Source organism: Urocampus carinirostris, chromosome 10 (genome assembly GCF_059441175.1).
Source record: "Urocampus carinirostris isolate Australia breed hairy pipefish chromosome 10, RoL_Ucar_1.0, whole genome shotgun sequence".
NCBI lineage: Eukaryota > Metazoa > Chordata > Actinopteri > Syngnathiformes > Syngnathidae > Urocampus > Urocampus carinirostris.
The window spans coordinates 21,938,524-21,964,223 of NC_142358.1; the positions used below are offsets into that span (position 1 = coordinate 21,938,524).

Sequence of the window (25,700 nt, forward strand, 5' to 3'; positions counted from 1 at the left end):
TGTTCAATTTTCGCCAACAAAAGCTTGATAGAGTATTTTGGAATTTGCATGTTTATCGGGTAATGAGGAGTTTTACAAGTTACTCATAGACATGAGTGTGAAGTTGTTACATAGCTTTTTATTTATCCATACGGCATTCTCACTCCCGCTCATATGCTTAGGACTAGATACGTAGTTGGAAAATAGATGGATATTATAGTGAAATTACTCAGTAAAACGTTTCACTTTGCAGGCCTTTCCTTAAAATGAAGGACAGCACAGGTAGCAGGCCAAATATTTCTCGCTCTTCATCAAGCACCAGCAGTTTCAGCAGCATTACAGGAGATCCTGAAGCTTTGGAAGACCTAGACACAGTAAGTATGACCTTTAATGTAGTAAAGACTTCCTTACGAGAACTTGCATTTGTTAAAAAATGTCTTGTATTTTAGTTAGTGTGGCAAGCCAGGGTGTGCCTTGCACTTGATATAGATTCCAACACAAGTTTAAGAACAAACAATATCTAATCGGATACTGTACATCTAAATACAAACTACTTTTTAAATCCAGATATTTGTCTGTGTTTGTGGGTGGATTATAGCTCTGAAACGGCTGAACCGAGTTTTGTGAAAATTTACAAAGTAGTACTTTAGGCTTCTGCGAGTGTCTTTAGCTAGGTTATCGTGTCAAGGCACTCCTAATGAATACCAACAAAATCGCTAAACCTCTGCTTTGGTGTACAAGCATCTCCGGAGCTACATGTAGTAATCCTGCTCTTTGGCACCGTCTAGTGGCTCCCTGGCGCTTTTTCAACAAACTGTGGCCCATATCACCTTGCTCAAGTAAAAAGCCCACCGATGCCAAGCTCGGCAACCCCGCACTGTTAGGCTTGTGACAAATCAAACAAAAGTTTTGTTGATTATTTTATTACAATTAAACCAAGTTTAACAAAATATAATATATTCTGGGCTTCTTCAAAAGACAATGTTCACCGAAAAAAAAGCACCGGAAAACTGGCGAGACAGTATTTTACAAGACATGGGCGTGGTCTGGAACAAGGGTCTCTGAGTATAGTGGAAATCTACCTAATTACCTGCCTGTCAACTGTGGGCAGATAAGCTGACTAATTAGAATTTGTGAGTGGTTTGGCAAAAGTCTAGCCACAAACTAGATCACTTAAAAAGTGCAAGGAATACACAAAGACCGGACTGGACAATCAAATAAACACAACCAGAAGTAAACGCTTCAATCAGATACACTGATAATCAAGAAGTGCATTGACTACAACATATTGATAGGATGGTCAAAATAATTCATTTTTAATTAATTTAGAGGTTTTCTGATTTTACAGTTTAGAAGTTATCTGTTAAAAACATTTAAAAAGTACAGTAAAGTCCTTTTATTTGTTAAACAAATACTTGAGCTTGTAACCTGGGTTTATTCTTGAGTGTTTAATGAATATATAAATAAAGGTTTCTGTTCCGTGGGGTTTCACTATCTTAACATTTTTTTTAGCGCAACCCCCCAAAGACAACTGTATTCTAACACTTTAAAGCAGGGTTTCCTATTTTTTTTTTTCGTTATGGGCCAATAAACTGAAACATTAAAAGATGCACGTATGCGCATAGTTTGTCCAGGGGTTCCTGAGCTAAAGGACACAAAATACTAACAAACCTGAATTCAGGAGTAACACAGTAGATCACATGACAAAGGTCAAGAGAACTGCTCCTGGCATTTAGACCGTTAATAACAATGGCTGACAGCAGATGTCCAGAAAGTTCCATTGGCTAAACAGTGAAAGAAAAGCCAAATGAAGACACGTGTTACAGGATAGAAATGAAAAAAAACCAGGTCTGATTATGATTTTTCAGTACTTGTTGTCTTCCTAATGAGTCATCCTAAATCGACGGGTGATTGACACGCCAAAAATCAGCCTCCGCGCTTTGTATTCTTCCAATGATTTGTTACTTTTCTTACACCTTATTTTTTTTTTTGTTCTCGATCTTCCTCCACCCAGACAATCCATCCGTCCATAGCATCGTCCTCTGCCTTAAGCCCTTCAATAAGCATTGATAGCCCCATGTCAGGGACCCCCATCATCATGTGCCGCAGTTCCACAGGTAATACCTGAACTATTGCAAATCTACTTGCTTTGTAAGCCCTGTTAACATTTATTGTGTTCATTGTCCTTTTCATGTCCTTGTCTCAGAAGATGGGAAGAACAAGACATCACCGCGGTCCAACTTGAAGTTCAAATTTGACAAAATCAGCCACTCCTCCACAAGTGTGAGTCATTTTTACAAAACATTTACCAGGACAGATTACATAAGATTTTCTACTACTCTCAACAATTTGAAACTGGACCTATATGGAAAGAATAAATTATGACGATTGTTCTAATATTTATTTCTTCCCATGCAAGGGAGGTTAAACGCTAAATATGAGCAGGAAGTTCTGTATTAGCCCGTATGGCCCGCCCATAGCAACGGGTGTGTGTTCATATTTTGATCATTTGTCCTCAATTGGGCAAGTCGTCACTGCCATAAATTTGGAAATGATGTTTGTACATAATAAATTGATGAACAAAGAGAGCGATAGATTGAGAGACAAGTCATCGATCCATATAAAGGTTTCATAATTGTACAAATAAAATCCATCTATCTAGTCTACATATCAATCCAGATTATATAAAACCATATTTGCGTGCATGTGTGTGTGTTTGTATGTGTCTTATAGGTTTCAAATTGACTTCGGGAAATTTTACACAGTAGTACTTTAAGTTACTTTAAGTACTTTGGGAGTGTCTTCAGACAAAATACAGGCAAATTCGATAAACGTCTGCATGTGTTCATATTGTTCTTTAGGACTCCCTAGTGGCTCCCAAGCGCTTATTAACAAACCAGGGCCCCAATAACCAACGCCAAGCCCCAGAACGGAGGACCATTATGCCTGTAAAATTTGATTCTGTATATGTTTTTTTTTCTAAATATAGCATGAAGTTTTTAAATAAGTTATAAGTTACTGGCAAAAGTCTTTAAAATAGGATTTTGTCTGTAATCAGTATCGATGCTGCTACATGAAAAACATGTACAGTGATTCTTTCAAAAAGAACCCGTGATAGGCTCCATGAAGTAGAAACTTTGTTTTTGAATAATTATTGTAAAATTAAATACTCGATTATACACTGAAAAAAAAGAGCACACTCTTTTACAGGCACAAGTATTTGTTTTTTTCTGTCAATAAAATCTGTACTGTCAAATATTAAAAAGCGGGGCGACTGTTTAACCAATCAGAATGCAGAGCACGATGCCAAGTGTCAAGTAGCAAATCCGTGAAAAGTACACCTTATACTGTAGCTAGGGATTACTTTACTGTATTTCCATTTTTGGGCATTTTTAATGTTTTGCATTTTGATCATTTTTCCATTTTTAACATTCTTTACATGCAAAAAACAGAACATGAGAAAATGTTTATAAGTCTTTGAATACAAACAGGGAAAAATCATACAGTTTACATGCAAGCACAAAATAATGTAATGATTGTATGTCCTCATTTTACTGCAGAAAATGTCAAACAGAATTTTTTAAAAAAAGCATATTGTAGAAATTTAAATATTATTTGCACGCAGTGTTTGTAAAAAGTGTTACGAACCAGGAACGGAGTCGGGACCCAATTGCGTTCGTTTTACTCAGTTTTATTTAGAAGGAGGAAAGGACTTGTACCCACGATCCGGGGACCGTCGGTCACGGGTAGCAGATCGCTGGGAACGCAGAAGTGGCACTTCTTTGTCGAGCAGGCAATGTCGAGAGCGAGGAAAAACAGGTCGATGGCCGGGACGGAGGAGCAAAAACATTAATGGGTCCAGAAAAAAAGTTGGCAACGGGAATCAGACAGAACAACAGGGCAGGATAGTCAGGAGTCACAAAAGTTAGCCTAGCGTGTGTTCATTTGTTTAGTGCCCCTTGTTCGTTTCTTACTTTGTTCATGGTTTTGTTAACAAATACCATCCTTGTGAGCACACCTGCTGGCGGTCCGCCCCATAAAACAGATTTCTCTTCTTTTTTTTCAACTTACAAAATGTTATCATTGAAGTCATGTCAGTCATTCTGTCAATCACTGATACATAAATATCTCTACATTTCTTTTTCAGTCGGAGTAATGTAACCACCAGACCTGGGAGGCCCCAAGTGGACGAAACGAAGCTGCACAAAACAAATCCGCGCTTTCAAAACCAAATCGTTAATAAATGATGTCCCAAAGCCATGGTTGATTGGCATGACTCGCGAAGCCAGGGCACAAACCGCCCAAAAATATTTGTCAATACTGTGAGTGTACAGTGCAGAACTTCATTTTGGGAGTTCTTTATGAGGAACATTTAGCAGACAGAATGTCTTTGATATTTACCGCTGCTGAGTGCATTTGTGTAGTAAATTATAAGACCAATTAACTACCCCTGGCAAGGCTGTAATACTAAGTGTTGCAGATAGCTAGAATCCGTCCATGAGCTTTTATCGGATTATGGTCTGTGTTAGCTTAGCCCTTGTTTAGCAAGAACATGGAAATTTCAACTTTTTTTTTTTATTTTGAGCTTGTTGACTGCTGGCCAGTTTGGTTTCAACTATTCATCATGTCGCTAAATGGTTTGGGGAACCAACGTTAGTGACCTTTTGGAAGTCAGTTGTATTAGCTTAGGACAGGGGTGTCAAACATGCTGCCCACTGGCTTGATCAGGGCCGCCATGGGTTTGAATCCAGTCCATGAGAAAACGCTTACAGAAGCACAAGAGAAAAATGAGCTGCAGTTTAAGATATGTCCACTGGATGTCATCGAAGGATGGCACCACTCCCAAAGCAACTGGAGCTGTATTTCTCTCTCTTGCTCCCTCTGTCTTTTGCTCCCTCTCCTTTGCTTGCTCTCTTTTGCTCTGTCTGTCTGTCTGTCTCTCTCTCTCCTTCGCTCTTCATAGCTCACTCTCTCTCTCTCTCTCTCCTTTGCTCTCTCTTTCTCTCTCCTTTGCCCTCTCTTCGCCCCTCTATTTCTCTCCCTTTTACCCTCCCTCCTTCTCCCCCCTCGCTCTCTTTTTCTCTTTCCTCTCCTTTGCTCGCTTGCTGTTTCCTTTGCTCACTCTTTTTTGCTCTCTTCTTTGCTCTCTCTCTCTGTTGTTTTATTTGCCTGCAATGTGGGCATCATTCTCAATTGAGTTTGACACCCCTGGCTTAGGATCTGAATTTGTTGTGAATGAAATTGTTCTTTTGTAAGATATTTTTTTTTGTTACCTTGATAGTCGCCGCACTATGAATGCTGCTGGAATTCAGATGACTCATTTGATTGTGTTTGTTTTTGCTATTTTTGCTGATAATTTATTTGCTGTCTTTTATACTGTATGGACATGTTGCCAATTTTTTTTCTTTTCAATCCATGCTGTATCTGCGTATTACTTTCAGAGTGTCAGTATGAAGTAAATGCAGGTAATTTTTGCACCCATGTTTTTAAAAAACAAAATTTAGTTCTTGAGTCTGTTAACGTTTCCCTTTGAGGCTTGCTAGGTCACCATATTGTGTACTTTATATATTTTCCTGCCATGACTTGAGTCCTCGTTAAAGGCTGAATGAATCTTTAAACAAGTTGTGGCAAAAACACACGGGATGTGAAGTTTTGCTTTTCTTAGCTTTTCCTTTTTTAGTGTTTCAGTTGTAGTGTTAGGTTATGCTCAAGGAGTCAAGTCTAAAATATTGAGGAGGGAACAATAAAAATGACTGAAAAATATACTCAATCTAATATACTTAGTCTCCCCTGGACTAAACCAATTTTTGGAAATTCGATGTCATTCTTTATTTTGTCGGGATTAATTTGCAGGAATGTTATTTTATAGTCGAAGAGAGGTTCGTGTTTTGGTTATTTCAAAAGGTATTGTCATTTCGTTTGCAGCAGCTTTTTCACTGTTTATATACTTAATTTATCGATAGATTGTTTTATTAGCATTGTAAAAGTAAGTGAAAGGTACAAAAGCAAATCAAATGGATTATTGAGAGAAAATATATGAATTTCAAAGCTGTCTAAATATGTAAATGTATATTTCGTTAAGTAATGTGTCGCTGGAAATTTATTTAACAAATAAAACATTGTATTTTGTGTGAGTTTTGCATTTGTCCTTATTACACAAATGTAAATATTATAATAAATGGTAAATGGAATTCATTTATATAGTGATTTTCGGGTCACTGAAGACCTCCCAAAGTGTTTTAAAATGTACTTCATACTTACCCATTCACACACACACTCACACACACCGATAGGTGCCTACCTACCTATTGGGGGCATTAAGGGTTTAGTGTCTTGCCCGAGAACACTTCACTTTGACATTTAACTCTGAGAAGCTGGGAATCGAACCTCTTGATCCCGAGACGAGCTATCTCCTTACATTTTCAACGGTATATTGTTTTAATTTATAAAACGGTTTAATATTTTGTCATGAACATATTTTTTGTTTAAATTTATTTTGTCAACAATAGTCCTTCTTTCCATTTACATGGAATTGTATCCAAAATGTAATTTCAAAGTTGTTGGCATAGAGTTGTTTGTAACCACCCATGAACTAAAGGGACATTGTGTATCATTTAGTGCCCCCTAGTAGTAAAAAACCGTATCGATTTGAATAATAAGCAAAAATAAAACTATCATAAAATTGTGTATTATTTTAATATTTGTCGTTTGAGGAATTTGTATTTATTTACATGACCTGATTGTCCGCCATCTTGCTGTCACACCTTACCCCCAAATAACAAAAATCTTGTAAAAGGCTGGCCAAAAAAATGAGAAGAAAAATGTGTCAGTTTGGTCACTATGAGACTCTGTAGTTTGGAATCTTCCTTGTGTTTTGTAGCACTCGTTTTTGTAACACTAAACCAAACAGTGACATCTAGTGGTCAAATATTACACAGTGTCCCTTTAATAAATTATTTTTCCAAGGTGGCATTCACTCATTGAAACAAGTTCAACTTGATACACAAAACTAATAATTGACAGGCGAGGTTGGCCGTGTATTATTAAAACTGTAGGGGTGGCGAACACGTGGCTCTAGAGCCGCATGCTCCAGTGCTGTGGAATTCTCTGCCTCCGGAGATAAGATCGGCAACCTCAGTGCAAGTTTGCAAATCTAGACTTAAGACCCACTTCTATTCAATAGCTTAAGATTGATGCCCACCTCATATTTTTCTTTTCCTGTCATTGTCCGACTGCCTGGCTGGTGGTATACACGAAGGAGAAGGACGATTCATGATGAGTCAGCCTGCATCGACCAGTCGGCAGAAGCGGGAAGCTGTGCCGTTGCTGTCATGGACTTTTTGGACAATTTTACAGGCTCGAGGTTTTGTTGCTGTTAGGGACTTTTTAAAATTTTATTTTACAGACTTGAGGCGTCGTTGATGTCATGCACTTTCTGGACAAATTTCAACATATTACCTATTGTTTTCTCTTATTGTGAACTTTTACCCAATGCTAAATCTATTTTACCTTAGTCATCCCGGAAGGGAGATTACTACTTGTAAGGCACCTTCTCAAGGTTTCTTAAATTTCCTTGTGCTGAGATGCACCCTCACGTGTGCATCAAAGCACCGAGGAAGAAAGTGTTGTTGTTATGTTATATGTCGAAGTGTCCTTGGGCAAGACACTGAATCCCTAATGCCCCCAATAAGCAGGTCAGCGCCTTGCATGGCTGCATGGCTGCATGGCCGCGATTGGTGTGTGAGTGTGTGTGAATGTGTGAAGCACATTCTAAAGCGCTTTGGGGCGTCTTCATTGACTTGAATAGTGCTATATAAAAATGCAGACAGACAGACATATTAATTACCCCCATGTAGATTTTAGATGAGGGGATGGTGTCATAATAGCCTGTAGTTTGCAATAGGCTTTGATCTGTGCCGCCCTTTGAGACTCTTTGTGATTAAGGGGGGGATTTTTTAGGGGTTATTGTTCTGTTTTCTTTATTCATTATCCACTATCCGTTATCGGTCAGTTCATAATACTCTCAGCCAAAAGGCCAAGCTAAGGTCCTAGCCTTAAATCCTTGCTGTGATCGTTTCGAATGCACCGTTCCCGGAGGTACTGCAATACCGGGCCGATGCGTGGAGTGGACAGAGCAAGCTCTTATTCCATCTCGGCTTTACAAATAAACATGACTTGACTTGACTGAGGTTTTCAGTTTTTCCTTGCCCGCATGTTGGTTTAAGATCAAAGGATGGTGTCATTGTAACCTGTGCATTTCTTTGAGACATTTTTGTGATTAAGGGCAATACAAATGTGACTTGACTTTGATAAAATCCGTCATGGTGTCGTCATGTGATTAGGTGACGTGTTTACAAAGGGTCAATATGAGTAATCCAAAAGTAACTAAGTTAAATTACTTCAATTGTATAGTATTCAGATTACGTTAGTGGTAACATTTGTAAACAGTTAATTAGTAACGGTATTTGATTACCTTTTTAAAGTCATTCTCCCATCCCTTGGTATATGTGAGTGCTCGTCCGATTTACTGTACTTCTCAAAAGGCATTTAAATGAATAGCACTACATCACTGCGTATCCTGATCGGGCGGGGAACAATGTGGTCATAGACCTGAAACCATAAACTCCGCCCAGTTCCACGTCAAACATCAGACACCGGGTACAGAAACAAGCGTACCCTGCCTCCCATTGATACACTGACTGTGCCTGACGTCAAAAACACGATTCTCAACCAATTTATATTGTTAAAACACTAACCACACAACGGTTTCAAAGACCAAGAAGAAATGGACGCAGGTAGGGTTTTGTTTTTGTCTTCTTTCTTACTTTTTGCGTCCCAGGAGGCTTCCTAGGCTGTGTTCATTCTTGACAGTTCGAGCGTGACAACTCAGGAGGCTAGTTGGCTAAGTTAGCATTCCTTTAGCTAGCTCATCTATTAAAAACGGAGGCTTTGTCTCTTAAGTTGCACCGCTTTGTATTAAATGGCAAATGTGTCGTTTTTGAAACCATGGAAACATTTTCCTGATTGTGGGTCGGTTGAAACACAGGTGCTTTAAAGTATTTATGTCAACGTGCAATGAATTAAAACACCGTTTGGGTTTTGAAAACCTTACCTCAGTCGTGCCCAATCCTGTTTTGAGAATGATAATATTAATCGTTTTTCAATAACACCACCTAAGTGAGTACATAATATGGAGCATTTATAATCAATTATATTTATCTATCTATCTACCTTGGTCATATTCCTCAAGAGGGGTGACCAACAGCAAGACATGCAATAACAAAGAAAATAAAGAGGGGGAGAAATAGCAAAAACACACACAAATATTTTTGGACCATGGCCAACTCAAATGCCCAAACACCCAAACAAGTAGGCAGCTCGGCACCCAAGTTGGTCATGCTTTCGTCCCTCCAGATGAAACGGGACACAAGAAAGCGGCCATGTCACTCGGGTCAGGGTGACACATCACACTCTTCTGTTCAACAACAGCGGCCGACAGCTTTCACTGGTTTACCCCTGCTGCATCATACAGGTGCCCTGCCCATCCCTTAGAACGCGTCCAACTATGTCTAGATAAAAAGTGTGTTTGTTTCTCAAAATCGCTTACATCTATTATCACCTCATCTCAACGCATCTAAATAAATTGATAAGATGATCACCAAGCCTGACCATCCATTAATAACGGTCCAACTGCTTATCCTCAAAGGGGTAATATGAATGCTATAGCCAATCTTACACACCCTGGTAGGCCTTCTGCCAAATGCCAGGCATACAGAGACCAACAGCCAAAAGACCTTCGTAACTCAGGAAAATTCAGATTCACCAATCAACCTGCCATGCATGTTTTCTGCACATTAGATAAGAAAGCCCACTCAGGCACTGGAAGGATATGCAAACTGTCGACCAGTAGTCAGAATTGAACCTAGAACAACTTTACTGAGAAAGTTGTATTGACCAGACTTCCACCATGCCACTCGAGTGTGAGATCCTGGTTATTGCATCCATCTTTGTTGGTGGAGGGAGAAATGGAGGAGAAGATGGCAAGGGATTCTCAAAGATCAGACTCTGAAAAACATATACTGTACATGTAGAAGATTAGTCACGCTGCATTGTAGAAGTGACCTTCATTCGCGCCTCGGCCGAGTCATACCTAATTGGTAAAATGGCGGCGCCCTCTGTTGGCTGCGGCTGCATCGGCTCGCTACAACGGGTCAGGTGTATCGACATTTCGTTCTGTGTACATTGTTACAAAGAATGACAATACAAAGGAAATTATTATTATTATTATTATTATTATTATTATTCATTGGCCAAAATACACTGGATATTGTCCATGCAGTCCATATAAATTTTCCTAAACTAGACTTTAGTTGGAGATTTTGTTTAGTAATATGTTTTTGAAGATCGAAAAGATGTCCTTTTGAATGTGTTTTTATTTTCTTGTTTTTCTCTCAAATCATTTATCTTCTCCTTGTTACTATTTCAGGTCTCAGTTCGGAGAATATCAAAGCTTTTTCAAAACGTCTGCAGGCAGAGCCCCGCTACCTGTTAGCCCAGAATGTGTCAACCTGCATTGACCCACTGGAAGCCTGCTTACATCGGCAGACTGTACAGGATACAGCACACATCTTTCAGCATGCTATCCCCACAGAGGGGAAGCCTGTCACTAACCAAAAAAGTTCAGGTAGTTATTTTATTTAATTCTTATGCCTAATTTGTTTTAATCAAATCAATATCATAAGGTAATGAGAGGTTTGAGTAAACCTTTCCAGGTCAAACTTGTGGCCCGTGTTTACGCTTTTTATAATCAAGCTATTATGAATGAAATGTGTTCTGTGACATTTCAACATTCTTTTGTTAGTGAGAAAAGATGAACCATTTCTATGAAAGTGAAATCCATTTTGTTTTATAGTCCCTGTTATCCTTTGTTTGTGCAATTCATAAAGGAATGAGACACATAAACAATTTGAATCACATTTCGATTCAGTATAAGCTCAATATTCTTTTCCTACTCAACATGAAAATGCATGCACAATTATGCATTTTTTATGGTGTTACTTTATTAAATTCTTTATCAAGCAAACGTATTACATTGTTTGTCTTAGCTCAACATCGACACAAGCGATTTAAGCTTCTATGGGTACTCTTTGTGTCATTACCACAGTAGAACTTTGTAGATTTTATGCAGTCTTTGTAGTTTAAAAATGTGCCTGGATGTGATATTTTGTTTAATCCAGTCCTTGACCTTTTATGCACTTATTCTTTGTTCTTTATCAGGAAGATGTTGGATCTTTGCTTGTCTCAACGTCATGCGACTTCCGATGATGAAGAAGTTTAACATAGAAGAATTTGAATTTAGTCAATCCTACGTCTTCTTCTGGGATAAAGTGAGATTCTGAATTGCATTAGTTTAAGGTTCCCACAGATTACAGCATAATAATGCAGTTTGAAGTAATCCATTTAATTGATTTCCTCTTCTGTTGGCTCTTCCTGAAAGATCGAGCGGTGTTATTTCTTCCTTCATGCTTATGTGGAGACTGCGCAGAGGAAGGAGCCTATAGATGGCCGTCTGCTACAATTCCTTCTCTCCAATCCAGCCAATGATGGAGGACAATGGGATATGCTGGTCAATCTAATTGGTTAGTTGTAGTTTGTATTGTCGTGGAATGATCAGGGCTGTCACTAACAACTATTTGAGTAGTCGACTGTAAACCAAGAAGAGGCACATTAGCAGCAGTATCAAACTGTTTTAACAACTGACTTTTGTTCTTGGAACTGCGTACATTTAATTTTAAATATGTTTGTCAGGCACCGTTTGGCATAATGCTCAGGCTCTTTATGATAGTTGTAAAATGTACAATGCATTGTTACTGAAACCATATTGGCTTGAACATTACTTGATTGTCACAGAGGTGAGTCAGACTCCGTTTCGTTTCACAGTCCAACACGGGCTCTAAATATTCATGTGTCACCGATCTACTGCCATGATACAGAAGGGCTTTTTTGCAACTAGTCCTTATATTGGCTGTATCCAGTTTAAAATGCTCCTGAACTTAAGAAGTTTTGTTACACGTAGTTAAAGTTGACGCTGCCATTTCTGTATATTTTTTACCGTTCTATACAGAGCCAAAATTGGCTATTTTGTATGACATTATATTTATGTAGAGATGCCTCACTCTGTTGGAAAAACGTGTTCGGCAACAATAGTCAATTTTAATTATTATTATTTCTATCATTGATTTTTGTCGATAATGTCAACTATTTATTACAGCCCTAGGTATGAAATGAATTGAAAATGATCTGCATTTTCTATCGCGCTTTTCAAGTCAATGACTTCCCAAAGCGCTTTACATTGTGCTTCACATTTCCCAATAGCGACCGTGATCTGTGCAGCCATGATGCGTGTTTAAAAACGTATAAACTGTATCATTTTAAATTTAAGTTTCAGTCATTTACATTTATTGTAGGAAATTAACAGAACTCAAAACAAACTATATATATATTTTAACTCACTGCCTGTCATCCTGTTTTTTCTTTAAACTTTTAAGATAGGCTGTTCTTCTGATGAAGTCACTCCAAACCATATTTATTTGTGTCACTTTGTCACAGTTGGATCAAAATTTGGAAATGTAAACCATAGATTATTTTTTTCTTTTGTCCAGAAAAGTATGGTGTCATACCAAAGAAATGTTTCCCAGAGGCTCACAGCTCAGAGGCCTCCCGCAGAATGAATGGCATTCTTAACCACAAGGTGCGCCTGTCCTTAGACGCCTGCCAACTTACTCACCACCTGAAGTAGTGACTTTAGTCCAATTTATTCCCATAGATGAGAGAATATTGCTTCCGACTAAGAAACATGGTTGACAGTGCTGTAACTCAAGATGAAATCTCTGACGCTATCAACACTATGATAGAGGAGGTATGTATTTTTTTGTGCTTACAGTAAAATATTTTGGAGCATTTCTTACAGTCCTATTTAAGAACACTGATGATGTGAATGACACTTAAGAAATATATAAAATCCATCAGGGTTAAGCTAAATTGACTGCATTTCTAGTCACTAATGACCTCCCAAAGCGCTTTTCAATGTACTTCATACTTACCCATACACACACACACACTGATGGCGGAGTCAGGGGCTTTAGGGGCTTTAGTGTCTTGTCCAAGGACACTTCAACATTTAAGTCTGAAGACCCAGGAACCAAACCTGTGACCACTTGGTCCCAGAAACGAGTGTTCTACCTCCTAAGCTACTGCCACCCCCAAAGACATCAATCCTGTTTTCAAAGCTGGTTGAGCAAAAGACAAACTCGTTTATAAGAGTATGATAAAAAAGTAATTCATTATTTTTAAAACCTTGTCCTGAATCATCCATGAACTTGTGCTCAAGAAAGCAGGAGAGTCCCGCCACAGCAATGCAACAGGGTAACCAGAAGAGGGGGCTGTCAAATAAAAATTAAAAAGAGGAGCCAGATTGGCAGTCTACCTTGAAAAACAACATGTATTTGTTTTCTTTGCATAGATTGCTATACAAATAAACATGACTTGACTCCTAATTCGAGTTACAAATAATCACTGAAATGGCTTGTAAAGAAAAAATAGGTCACCAAGAAGTCAATAAACAAAGCTTCCTCTTTTGGTTTCAACCTTTACTGGAACGCGTTGCGTCTTCAATTTCATAGTCATTTTATTTTATCAGTCAGGATGTCAGTTGAATAAATTCGGTCCTGGAACAGGATAAAAACAGGACGAAAGAGTGGCAACCCGTGATGGGAAATTCGTGAGAGCTTCAGCAGAGGTTAGAAGGGCCAGATTAACAAACATCCCTATCCAAACAGCCCCGTTTAGCCCATAGGAAAGCATTCTTTTGGACAGCAGGAAGAACATGATGAGGGATTGTGAGGTACAAGAAGGGAAAGGAAAGATTCATAGAGATCTACAAACACCCTGATACTGAACAACTACATCAGTGGTCTTCAATGTGGTGCCCATAAGCACCAGGTGGCACCCTAAACGTGCCGACACATTGCCACATAACCAACAGTGGTTCAGATGACTTACGTAAAGGCATTAGAGTTTCTCATTATCACACTTATTTTGTTCTGCATTATGATATGTTAAATAGTCTCTCCACCTGTGTGGTCGTAACAGTGTGGTTCTATATGCATATTTGCGTAAATACTTTGTTTTCCTACAAAGTACTATACAAGCTCTTTTACATATACATATATAATGTACATTTCAAACCGCAACATTATTGAGACACAGGTGACTAACTGGATAGCCTGTATGCAGAACAAAATGCACTATGCAAATCAGGGCCACCAGACTGTTGATAAAATGCCTGTTTGAATGATGTCACCAGTCACTGAAATACATCGTGCCACATATCATTGGATAGCTTAAAGTCTTGGGATTTCAAAATGTACTCATCACAGAAACCTCTCGATCAGTCTGAAACAAAATACCCGAAAACTATAAAGCCGGCGTAGTTGACCAATTACGTCCCATGGCAGTCATCAAATGGGTTGAATATCTGCAAAAATGGCTTTGCTACATACAAGACCATACAGTGAATCCAACCGTGTAAAATATTTCGGCAAGAATAAAAAACTATTTTTGTGTGTTCCAACTCGGATTATTCAACGTTTTTAAGGTCTGCAGTGATTATTTCAGTTTGGGACAAAACTTCTTACCTTTCAAAAGAGACCAAAACTGCCCGGATTCTCCAAACATTTAATTTACTTTTAGTATGTCTTTAAATGGGACTTTAGGGAAATTTTATAGGGTTAAACAACGACCTTTATCGACTGATTGTCAATTGCACCAATAAATACCGTAAGTGTGTAAAGAGCCCAACTGTTACACATGAATGAATATTGTAGCTCTTACTATAGTCTCAATTTCATGCACTTTGTAGTTTGGTGTGCCTTACGTGAAAAAATATACAACAAAAGATTATTTTTATAGTCTGGAAAGTGATAGCCCTTCCTGCCAAGTAACAAAAGTTTTTTGGCTTCAAAAAGATCGGAGATCCCTACACTATACTTAATGACAAATGTTATGGCTGAATTAATGCTTGTCCTCTGTGTTTGCTGTTCAGGTGTTCCGGGTGGCTAGCGTCTGTCTCGGAAGCCCGCCCGAAACGATCTGTTGGGAGTACAGAGACAAGGACAAGAACTTCCATCGCGTAGGGCCACTCACCCCTCAAGAGTTTTACAAGGAGCACGTCAAACCCTTGTACAATCTTCAGGATAAAGTACGTTAGACTGTAATTCTGTTACAGAATTTGAGAGTTTGACAGTCTCTAATTTAAAAAATTTGTTGATGTTAGGTCTGCCTTGTGAATGACCCTCGACCCCAAAACCCATATGGGAAGCTGTACAGTGTTGAGTACCTGGGTAACATGGTCAAAGGTCGCCAGACTCTCTACAATAATCAGTCGATCCAGCTCCTGAAAAAGGCTGCTGCAGAGTCCATAAAGGAAGGAGAAGTATGTTGAAAAGAACCTCAAAGCGTGCCATATCTGTCACATTTTAAATGTGGCTCCTGTTTCTCTTTTAGGCTGTGTGGTTCGGCTGTGATGTTGACAAACATTTCCACGGAAAACTGGGCATTAACGACATGAATGTGTGAGTTTTGCACTAATAGAATATAATTTTCTTTACTGTCATTGTTATCAACGCTTTAAAACATTGTATGCAACTATATTACAAATGGCACTCCAGGGTAAAACATGCAATACAGACTTTGAACAGAAAAACGCTAATAGACTATCAGGATAAATGGGCAAAAAGTATTCTGCTGTTTATGGTTTACAAGTGATAATTTTCATGATTTATCATGGCATCCTTTTTTTTTTTTTTTTTTTTCTTAATCTGTCTGCTGAATGAAGATGAATGTCATACGGAAGTGAATCTGTTTTGACATTTGAATTATGCCAAGGCCGAGTCATGTAATGGTAAGTAAATTTGATAAACTGTAACAGCAAACCAGCCTACCTCATTTTGACCAAGTTGCATCACAGCTGTGTTTGTACTACGTCACAGTTGCAGCTCTTTTATAGTGAAACCAGACATGCTTCTCCTGCATGGGGCATATGTCTTTGCACATCAGAATGGTCATGATAATTGTATTGTATTTATTTATTCAGCCAGTATAAACCATAAACATGATATATACAGGAAATCATTTGACAAGCGAGCCTCTCGACGTGACGCGTCGCTTTCGATCGGCGCCAGGTTTTTTTGTTTTTTTTTTTTAGACCCAACTGCTGTTTTGGGAGTCATTAGGTGACCAAACCCCCCAATTCCAACCCTTAATGCCGAGCGCCAAGCAGGGAGAGGCAATGAGTACCAATGTTGTAAGTCTTAGGTATGAACCAGCGACCTCCCAGTCTCGGAGCGGGCGCCCTACCATCTAGGTTACCGAGCTGGATCAGGTCCACAATCAGTTCAATTTGTCCACATTTCTGACTCCGAGCTTAAATCGACCAACAGAGCTAAGCCAATCTTTGTTTGCAACTTCAGATTCTGAATAGCAACTTCTATTCCTGTTCTTTTTTAGTGTCTGATCCAAAAGCAGAAAATAATATTTGAATTTTTGTTGAATGAAAACATGATTTGTTATTTTCTATACCTCTACTAAATTTACACAAATTTCACAGATTGATTGGAGATCTAATGCAGTTGACTTGGACTTCTCAATGGCACATGTGGAAACATTTTTGACTCCAAGAACCATGAAAGCAAAATATTGAGCTTTTTCTTTCAGTAAGAACCACACCATATATTTTAGGGCAAAATTAAACTAAGTTGTCAAACCTTAACTGCAGACCAGAGCAAGTTTTCATTTCATTTCATTTGACTGTTTGCCGTTTGATGATTAAAATTAATTAGATAATAATCAGGGTTCGTACGTGTAAAGGAAATCCTTGAGAATGCTTGGAATTTTAATGTTGTTTTTAAGGATTGAAAAGTGCTTGAATTCTGGGTAAAGTGCTTGTACAGGCTTGAAATTGTTGCCATGTTTAACAACAAATCTGCTTAAAAAAGACGCTGACCATTTTTTTCCTTCATAGCAGTATATTAGAATTCCTCAAAGCAGTAATTATTGCATTCTCTCTAAAACGATACCTTTTCTACAAAGACCAGAAGATGGTGGCACAGCACTGCTTTGTCAAAATATTTCAACTTAGTTGATCATGGGTACTTAGTACCAATGTTCCAAGAATGGCCAAAAAAACTATCGTTTCTGAAAGCATTAATGCAAAAAAGGAAAAAGAAGGCTTTAAGTGAGCCTTGTAGCGCGAAAGATATGGTTAAAAAAATAACACAAAAAGCCCTGCGAGGTATTTGCTTTTCAAAGTAAAAAGCGGTCATCTGTGAATAAGGGAACTTGCAGATGCCGATCGTTACATACTGTATGTGGAAGTGCACTGTATTGTTTTTATTGTCAAGAAATGAGCCAAGTTTAGCTGTGAAGATTCAAGTTTTAGCTGTTAGATCCTAAAAGACTTTCACATTTTTGTTATTGAACATGCAGGTTCAACCACGAGCTGGTGTTTGGCTTGTCAGTAAAGAACCTTACGAAGGCAGAGCGTCTGATATGTGGCGATTCTCTTATGACCCACGCCATGATCCTCACTGCTGTCACGGATAAGGTAGGTTCAAAACATAAATATGTGCAATATTGTATGTAAGGATGAGGTTCTTCATTTTCAGGATTATTTATTCAGATTCAGATTTACTTTATTGTCATTCGTGTACACGTGTATACAGAACGAAATGTCGATACATCTTACCCGCACAGTTTCTTTGAACGTCAGCCGGGATAGATAAGATTAACCATGTCTTCGTCAGAATTTTAGCGCAGCAGTTCGTCATCTCGCGGTTCGATGCCTCTTCCAGTTGTTAAATGGTCCAGTTTATTGTCCAGAGAGCGAATGTTAGAGGGGTTAGCCTTTAGCCTAGCTGTTAGCCCGGCCCGCTTCGTCGAGGGGTTAGCCTTTAGCCTAGCTGTTAGCCCGGCCCGCTTCTTCGTCACGCCACTGTCTTGCCACTCTGCTTCGCTGCTTTGTAGGCCGCTGGTCTTGTAGGTCTTGTTGACATAGCAGTCCGTGGCTAATAAACACTCCCGAGTGGTCGTAGCACCGAGCGCTTGATGTCGAGTGGTCGTAGCACCGAGCGCTTGATGTCCTCGTTCGGCGGTCATGCCGCTGTCTTGCCACTCTGCTTCGCTGCCTTGTAGGCCGCTGGGTCTTGTTGACATAGCAGTCCGTGGCTAATAAACATCGAGCGCTTGATGTCTGGATGATCGCATATCCAGCAAAAAAACTGCGATCGTAACTTAATCTGCAGTTCGAGCCGACTTTGTGCGCCATCAAAACTGAGTCGAAGACTGGATCTTATGGCCGACGCGTAAAAAAACCGTTGCAAGTCGATGCAGCCGCAGCCGAACAGGGCGCCGCCATCTTGAATACTTGAATATAATGCTTGTATAGGCTGCAAGGAACTGTGGAATGGTGCAGATTAGTTTTCTTAAGGTTTATGGCAATTTTATTCAGTTTTACTTTGCTAATCGTTAGAAGTGATCCATGTTGCTTTCAATTATTTAAGTCCAACCGGTTGCTCCCTGTTAAGCTGTAATATTTTTTTTGTCTTCTTTTTGGTCATCTCAGGATGGAAAAGAAGGCTATGAAAAGTGGAGGGTGGAAAATTCCTGGGGAGACGATCGTGGGAACAAAGGTAAAACCTGAGTCTTACTCTTTCAATGAGATGTTTGTGTTTGGTTATTTTAAACATAGTACATATATGCTGCCTTTCCCAAATTTTGCAATCTTAATAGTTTCTTGACAAGACGGTTTGTATCCCTTAACCACTACGGTCATGGGGGTCCCATTTCCTATTGTGGCATACAAACATGTACAGCCTGGGGGCACCTGTCCTTCTCCAGGCCAACATTTTTCCATCCGGTCTCGAACTGGGGATCTTTCGCGTGTTAGGCGAATGTGCTATCCACTGCTAACCACCCAATGAGAGGACCTGCTGTATTTACTGTATTTTTTGGTGTATTCCGCGCATTTTTTTATACCTAAAAAGAACTGAGAATTTGGGTCTGCGTTATACACAAGATTTTACGGAATTGTATAACTGTATTTTTGCAATGATTCGTCAGTTAGAAATATCACTGATCACAATCGCAAAACATTTAATATTGGATACAATAGGAATCGAAGCCAGGTTGTGGCAGTGAGAGCACTAAATTTTAACCACTACTGATATAGATGATATACAAAAAGGCATACAATCATATCTAGTGATCTCACTATTTTTACTTATGGTACCACACATGAATGTTAGAGAATAGAGAAAACAAAGTCTTCCAGAGAGATGTACCATTTTTCTGCACTAAAGGGCGCACTGGACTATAAGGCGCTACTGTAGTGACGTCAACAAAACGGTCAGATAGGTCAGTCAAACTTTATTAACCCGTTAACTGTTGAGAAACAAATTTGTGTCTCAGACTTGTACAGACATGGTGTCCGTACGATGTCACCAGTCACTAAAATATGTCATGCCTCATATAATTTTAAAGCCTAAACTCTTGAGATGATATGCTGATCATTTAAAAAGATACTCATCACAGAAACATCAAGATCAGTCTGTAAAAAAATACCAGAAAAATATTAAGCCAGTGTGGCTCACCGAAGACATCGTCTTGCAGCCATCACATTCAATGATAATACGCAACCATGGTCCCCTTACATCAGTGAGTGTAATGAATCCAACCGTGTAAAATATTTACGTAATCCAAAACACTCGATAATGACGGCAATATAAAAATAAAAAAATCTGCTGAAATGCATCTCTGCATCGATGGACGTTGCTTCTTGCTTACCTGTCTGTTTATCTCCATAAAATTATTTTCTCTAGGCTGTAGACCAACCTCTAACTTGTGATTCAGATCTTTTTCGGCCAATGCAGGCTTTGGTTTACCCTGCTTTAGCCTGTAAATGCTAAAAAAGACTCTCCTCCTTTACCCCTCAAAAACTTTAGCCAACTGATTCAAAAGATGATTGACACATTGGTTAGGAAATGAAACGCCGGTGTGTGTGTATTAGAGGTAAGATCGGGCCAAAAAAAAGCACCCGAGCCCGACGCAGGCCCGAGGGGTATTAAACCCGACCCGGACCGAGCCCGACTAATTAACTGGATTTGCTGGCCCGGCCCGAAAGGGGCCCGAAATTACATATTTTATTCATAAGGAGGGGTGATTTATGATAACAAATTAAACTCTGCCTTTTGTTACAACATCTAGGCCTAAGTTAAATAAAACTGTATAAACATTTACATCTTTTATATTTCTGTGTCTGCACTGCAGATGTTACATTAAGCGACAATCTGTCATTGACGGTTTTTTTTTTTTGAGGTAGCGAAAACATTTAAGGGCGTCCGTCATTTTGACGACTTGATCATTGGGCCATAATCCACAGCAGCAGTAGTAGTACGTCCTTAAGATTTTAACGCAGCACTTTCATTGAGGGGGTGTTGACGTGTTGTGCCCTTTTCCGACTCCTATGCAAATTCCCCCCCCCCCCCCCCCCCCCCGATCGTATTCTATATAAAACGCTTATTAAAACAATAAAGCGAGCTTTTCTACTATCAATTTGAAATTGCTCCACACTTCACTCTTACCAGAGTGCGTTTTCCTCGTCAGTTCTCCTCTCTTGAGTTTATCCTTAACTTCTTGTTGGTCCGACTCCATATCGGGGATACCAGGCCAAAATCACGCGAATTTGCGGAGGGGAAGATTATTAAGAGGACAGCATTCACGTCACGTCACGTGCACAGAGCATGCTCTGGCTCCGTTAAAAGCAATTACAGCTCCTTCTCCGTTTTATCCAAATTATTTATTTTATAACAAGTATTCCTTGGTCTAGTATCCATACATAGTTTAAGTATATATTTTTAATGAACATATATTTATAATTATTAATTAATTTAAAAAAAAAAAAAAAAGAAAAAAGCAGGACCGAACCCGACCCGACCGTATGACTGGCATTTCAGGCCCGACCCGGCCCGAAATTGCCTCGGGTTCGGGTTCGGGCTCGGGCCATAAATCTTAGGTCTAGTGTGTATAAATATATATATATATATATATATATATATATATATATATATCCTAGCATGCACCGCGCTCTACCTTTTACGGGGGAAAATCAAGTTGGCGGCTGCTTACGGTAGTTGTGAGACCTGTTGCGACTCAATATTAATCTCCACACAAAGCGCACTGTAGGCTTCGGGTGCGCTTTATAATGCAGAAAATACGCAAAGCACGGCGAGGTAAACAACTCTTAAGTGTATCCGATGATGAATGAGACTTTTAAGGACATTAAATAAATACAATGTACATTGTATGTTCTTATTGTGTTCATAGTTTAGGTTGTCAAAAAATATTTTAATTATGGCTGAACATATTCAACAAAGTTTAAGCTGAGAAAATTTGAAACAAAATGTTTTACCGATTATAATTATTTTTTAAGTTTTTTTTAATCAATATTACTTTTTTTTATCAAAAACTTGGGCACGCGTTATATTCGAGTGCGTTATATGGGAATAAAGACAGTACTGGTTAGTAATGGACCGAGCTTCTTTATGTGTTTTTCATTTAAATATCCGTGTCTGTGTTCTCTTGAAGAATAATTGGTTTCATATTTTGTTCTTTACAATTAGGTTACTGCAATCTGCATTCATATCAAAATACATTGTGTTTCTTTCCTTATGTCACTCTTGCCTGTGGATTTTTATAATATGCATTTATTGTCATACTTATGTTAAATTAAACTTAATTGCGAGGAACATCGCCGACTGCGCTTATTTTCAAAATCTCCTTTTGCTTGTTTGTGGTAAAATTAGATGTCCCTTGCTTACGGCAAGGCTTCTTCACACCACAACATCAAACTATTCCTCTTTTGCTCTTATTTTCCTTAATCCTTTCATCCTTAAAGTTGATCTTCCTGTGAAACAGTAATCTGTTTATATCTCCTCTTAACATTCCACTGCAAATTTGTTTCAGCTTTTTGCTTCATGCGCCTTCACACATGCATTTGAGTGTATCACTATTAACAGAGCCTATGACATTTTCACAAAATGTGATAGAACCCACAAAACATCCACAATGTATGAAGAAAAATTCAATTAATGAAATCGACTAATAAGGAAAGGCCCAGAGCTCCACTTGTTTGTAAGCCAAATAATTTAGGGAAGTCATTTTCTTGGACACTTCAGGGTCGGCCTTGCTGACAAAACCAAGGGGTTAAAAAAGTAAAGGTTATGCATCATAACATGAATGAAATAGATGAGGACTGGCCACATATTACTGTGAAAATCCTTGGATGAATATAAAAAGTAAAAATGCTTGCACTGGTAACAAGATAAGAGTTTAACTTACTTTTGGAAGATAAGCTTCACGAGTTTGGCGACTTCCTCTTTCGTAGATGAGAGCTAACCTTAGTAAAGTGTCGGAGTGTGTTTATGACATCTCCCTTGATTCATTTAAATAATCTTTGCAAGACTCCCTTGGGATTAGTCTAACCTTTCATGACGTTCTTACATCCACAGTTGCTTATAGTTTTACATAGTGTGGGGGCAAAGTTTTGCAATGCCTTGTGTTTTCATAATGGTTTTCAATTTGATGGGACATTTTCCCAATGAGTCTGTTTTAGCGAGGCACTGTTGGCGATCAACTCCATTGGTAGACTGTACAAAACGGCAATTTCAGAGATATTTCAAGTAGAGGCGATCACATATTTTGAATCACCTGACCATTCAAGATGGCGACTTTGGTTACATACTGGTTTTTTTTTTGTGACCTTGAGGTAGGAATATGTGTCGGACACGTCACTTATATACAGGAACGGTCGATGCACCTTAGAACTATTGTATGCATCGATACAATGAAAAAGTACAGACGCGGGATGCAATTGAGTCACTTTCACTGTTATTGACTGTTGCCATGGTAACAGACAGCCCATGCACTTTAAAGAGACATACAAAGACATAAAAATAAAATGTCTTTTTCTCGCAGGTCCAGGAATTCGAATTACTTTAACACAACATGAGGCTCACCTAGAGGGAGCTGACATGATTGTCTTCCATCGTGCTGCTACGAGTGTCTCCAAAAAGTCTTTGCAAAAAATGAGAAGATGGTGTGGTTTGGTTTCTTTGTGTCTCCTTAGTTTGTGCTCTGTAGCACTTGTTTTCAGTCCCACTACACAAACCAGCTGCATTTGGTGGTCAACTAATACAGTGCTCTTTAAGAGCAAACTTATGTCAATATTATGTGAGGATCAACAACGGAACCCCAGCCCACTTACATTAGTGTAAATAATAATAATAATAATGATAATAATTTCCTTTGTATTGTCATTCTGTGTAACAATGTACACAGAACGAAATGTCGATACACCTGACCCGTTGTAGCGAGCCGATGCAGCCGCAGCCAACAGAGGGCGCCGCCATTTTACCAATGTTATAAGTCTTAGGTATGACTCGGCCGAGGCGCGAACCAGCGACCTCCCAGTCTCAAAGCGGGCGCCTTACCATCTAGGCTACTGAAATGAAATGTTAAAAACATGTCTGCTTGTGCTGTTATTGGAGTGTTTGCAAAAGCTGGCAGGATCTAAATTCTGGCAATACAGAGAAAGAACCGTACAGTGTTTGATGAAGAACATGCCCGACTGATTAAGTTGAACATGCATATCTATCTTGAGCATTTGTTTCTGTGTCCCTGCAGGTTACCTCATCATGACAGATGATTGGTTTTCAGAGTACGTGTACGAAGTGGTCGTGGACAAAAAGTTCCTCTCTCCTGATGTGCTGGAAGTCATGAGTCAAGAGCCTGTTCTTCTTCCTGCCTGGGACCCAATGGGGTCTCTGGCTTAAGCGCCAACATTTTACCTCTTTTTTTTTCTTCTACTTTTAAGCATCTCTGCTTTCACTTTCATTCAATTAGCTTAAAACTTCTACCCCTCTCCCCTCAAATACCAAGTTTTTCCTCATGTAATGTTTTAACCTTTTCCACAACTAATGTTATCCAATGATGGCAGGATAAACCAAATTGTCTTTTCCATTGGAAATCATTTTAAACAACTGAGATCATGGCTGTTCTCACAATGAACTTCAAAGTAGTCTGATTTACCACACAATAAAATTCCGGGGGGGGAGAAAAAAAAGCCATAACAAATCCCTTTAGCCCGTGTATCAGATAGATCCAACATGTGGGGACCAGTTTTAACGGGATGAGACGGAAGATTAAATGTTTTTGGCCTAACTGTAAAATGTTTTGTATGATGGAAAACTTAACACTGTGTATTTCCCATCCCGTCTTGGCAATAGCAATATTGATAATCTTGCTTCTCCTCAGGGAGTTTTACACAATAATAATCCGGAACTAGACCACTGTGATTTGCTTGAGACATGCCTGTGATCTGATAGTACACTTACCAAACATCTGTTGCATATTACGAATCTGCTCAAGTGAGATTGAGTGAATTACAGAATATTCATGGTTGACATTCCACAGGATTTAAAAAAATGAGTTGATCATATGACTAGCGTACTGGGGTAAAAGAATGGATTCTTTCTATATCACACAAATAATATTATTTCAACAGGGACACTTGAATTCTGCTCTTTTCCTTTTTTTTAACATGTCAATGATTTATTGAATAATAAATATACTTTTTCTTTTAAAAATTGTCCTTGAAGAATTCACTGGAGTCAATTGTACATGGTACTGTACATGCAAAACTTATGACAATTTTTTATATATGTAATAATGTATATAATAATAGATAAATTGGTACACATATGGTATTATTCTCTCAACTCTTATAATACAAAAATCAATTTCAACATATCCTGTTCACCTGGAAAGATTAGCGATTTAATAAGCACGGCATGTACTCTTCAGAATCTCAAATAAGAACGAGTGATAACCTTCACTTCAAATTAATTTGGGGAAAATAAAAGTCACGGTAATCTTAAGTTTTAAGGTACACAAAATAGAGTTTTTGATGTGGTATAATGAGAAAAATGCTGGAAGGAGGGGCCCACAAGGCATTTTAGTTGGTATTTTAGAGTGAAATCATTGTTTAGTGGGGGTCTACTGTACTTCAGGAACACATAATTTGTGTTTGATGTGGTATAGTGGGGGAAAAGCTGTAAAGAGGGGCCCACAATGCATCTGATTTGATATCGTAGAGTGAAATCATCATTAAGTGGGGTTTTGCTGTACTATTGTAAGTTTTCAGACACACATACTTTGTGTTTGATTTGGTATGGTGGGGAAAAGGCCGTAAAGAGGGCCCGACAACGCATTTTATTTGGTATTTTAGAGTCTGCATTTATTAAGCAGAAAAATCACATCGAAAAAGTGCTTTACATTGTGCTTCACACTTACCCATTCACACACAGATAGCAGCATCAGACATGAAAGGCAACAACCTGCTCTCGGGGGCATTAGGGATTCAGTGTCTTGCCCAAGGAGATTTCGACATAACACACAGAGGAACCGGGAATCGAACGGGCGACCTCTTGATCCCAAGATGAGCGCTTTGCCTCCTGAGCTACTGCCACCCCAAATCTAGGTTTTTTTATGTATTGTAGAGTGAAAACATCCTTAAGTGGGGGTACATGCCGTAAAGAGTGGCCCAAAAA

General features: G+C 38.9%; 2 protein-coding genes, 1 long non-coding RNA gene and 1 pseudogene across 13 annotated transcripts in view; 2 read left to right on the forward strand and 2 right to left on the reverse strand.

Moving 5' to 3' along the window:
• The window catches only part of rap1gap2a (RAP1 GTPase activating protein 2a), a 145,105-nt gene extending 138,992 nt beyond the window's left edge, over positions 1–6,113 (forward strand). For 7 of the 10 annotated variants that reach the window (XM_088346420.1, XM_088346418.1, XM_088346419.1 and 4 more), the window contains 4 exons: positions 233–353; positions 1,994–2,096; positions 2,189–2,262; positions 4,127–6,113. In XM_088346420.1, the coding sequence (XP_088202546.1) occupies positions 233–353; positions 1,994–2,096; positions 2,189–2,262; positions 4,127–4,135 (307 nt within the window). In that variant the 3' untranslated portion in view covers positions 4,136–6,113. Of the gene's footprint in view, positions 1–232; positions 354–1,993; positions 2,097–2,185; positions 2,263–4,126 lie in introns of all 10 variants that reach the window. The other 3 variants (XM_088346421.1, XM_088346422.1, XM_088346425.1) reach the window with 1 other exon arrangement.
• LOC148358397 (uncharacterized) lies at positions 82–8,612 on the reverse strand. Of its 2 annotated transcripts, none has more exons than XR_015851596.1 (4): positions 8,453–8,612; positions 7,181–7,351; positions 1,651–1,763; positions 82–344 (listed from the first exon to the last, which is right to left on the reverse strand). It is a non-coding gene; the product is annotated as an uncharacterized LOC148358397 (long non-coding RNA). The 2 variants fall into 2 exon arrangements; XR_015851595.1 differs by having other exon boundaries at positions 7,181–7,361.
• LOC148358398 (U2 spliceosomal RNA) lies at positions 8,055–8,172 on the reverse strand (annotated as a pseudogene).
• On the forward strand, positions 8,608–24,266 carry blmh (bleomycin hydrolase). Its single transcript, XM_088346427.1, has 12 exons — positions 8,608–8,774; positions 10,466–10,663; positions 11,257–11,366; positions 11,477–11,618; positions 12,642–12,730; positions 12,806–12,898; positions 15,083–15,238; positions 15,314–15,472; positions 15,544–15,611; positions 17,524–17,641; positions 18,659–18,725; positions 23,776–24,266. Exons 1-12 carry the CDS (start codon positions 8,765–8,767, stop codon positions 23,922–23,924), a joined length of 1,359 nt encoding a protein of 452 aa, XP_088202553.1. The 5' UTR covers positions 8,608–8,764; the 3' UTR covers positions 23,925–24,266.
• The last annotated feature ends 1,434 nt before the right edge of the window (positions 24,267–25,700 follow it).

Excerpts from the sequence above, each read along its gene's own strand:
- blmh (XM_088346427.1), top strand. Across the intron at positions 12,731-12,805 it reads ATGGCATTCTTAACCACAAG|ATGAGAGAATATTGCTTCCG; the intron begins GTGCGCCTGTCC and ends TTATTCCCATAG. Across the intron at positions 17,642-18,658 it reads TCACTGCTGTCACGGATAAG|GATGGAAAAGAAGGCTATGA; the intron begins GTAGGTTCAAAA and ends TGGTCATCTCAG.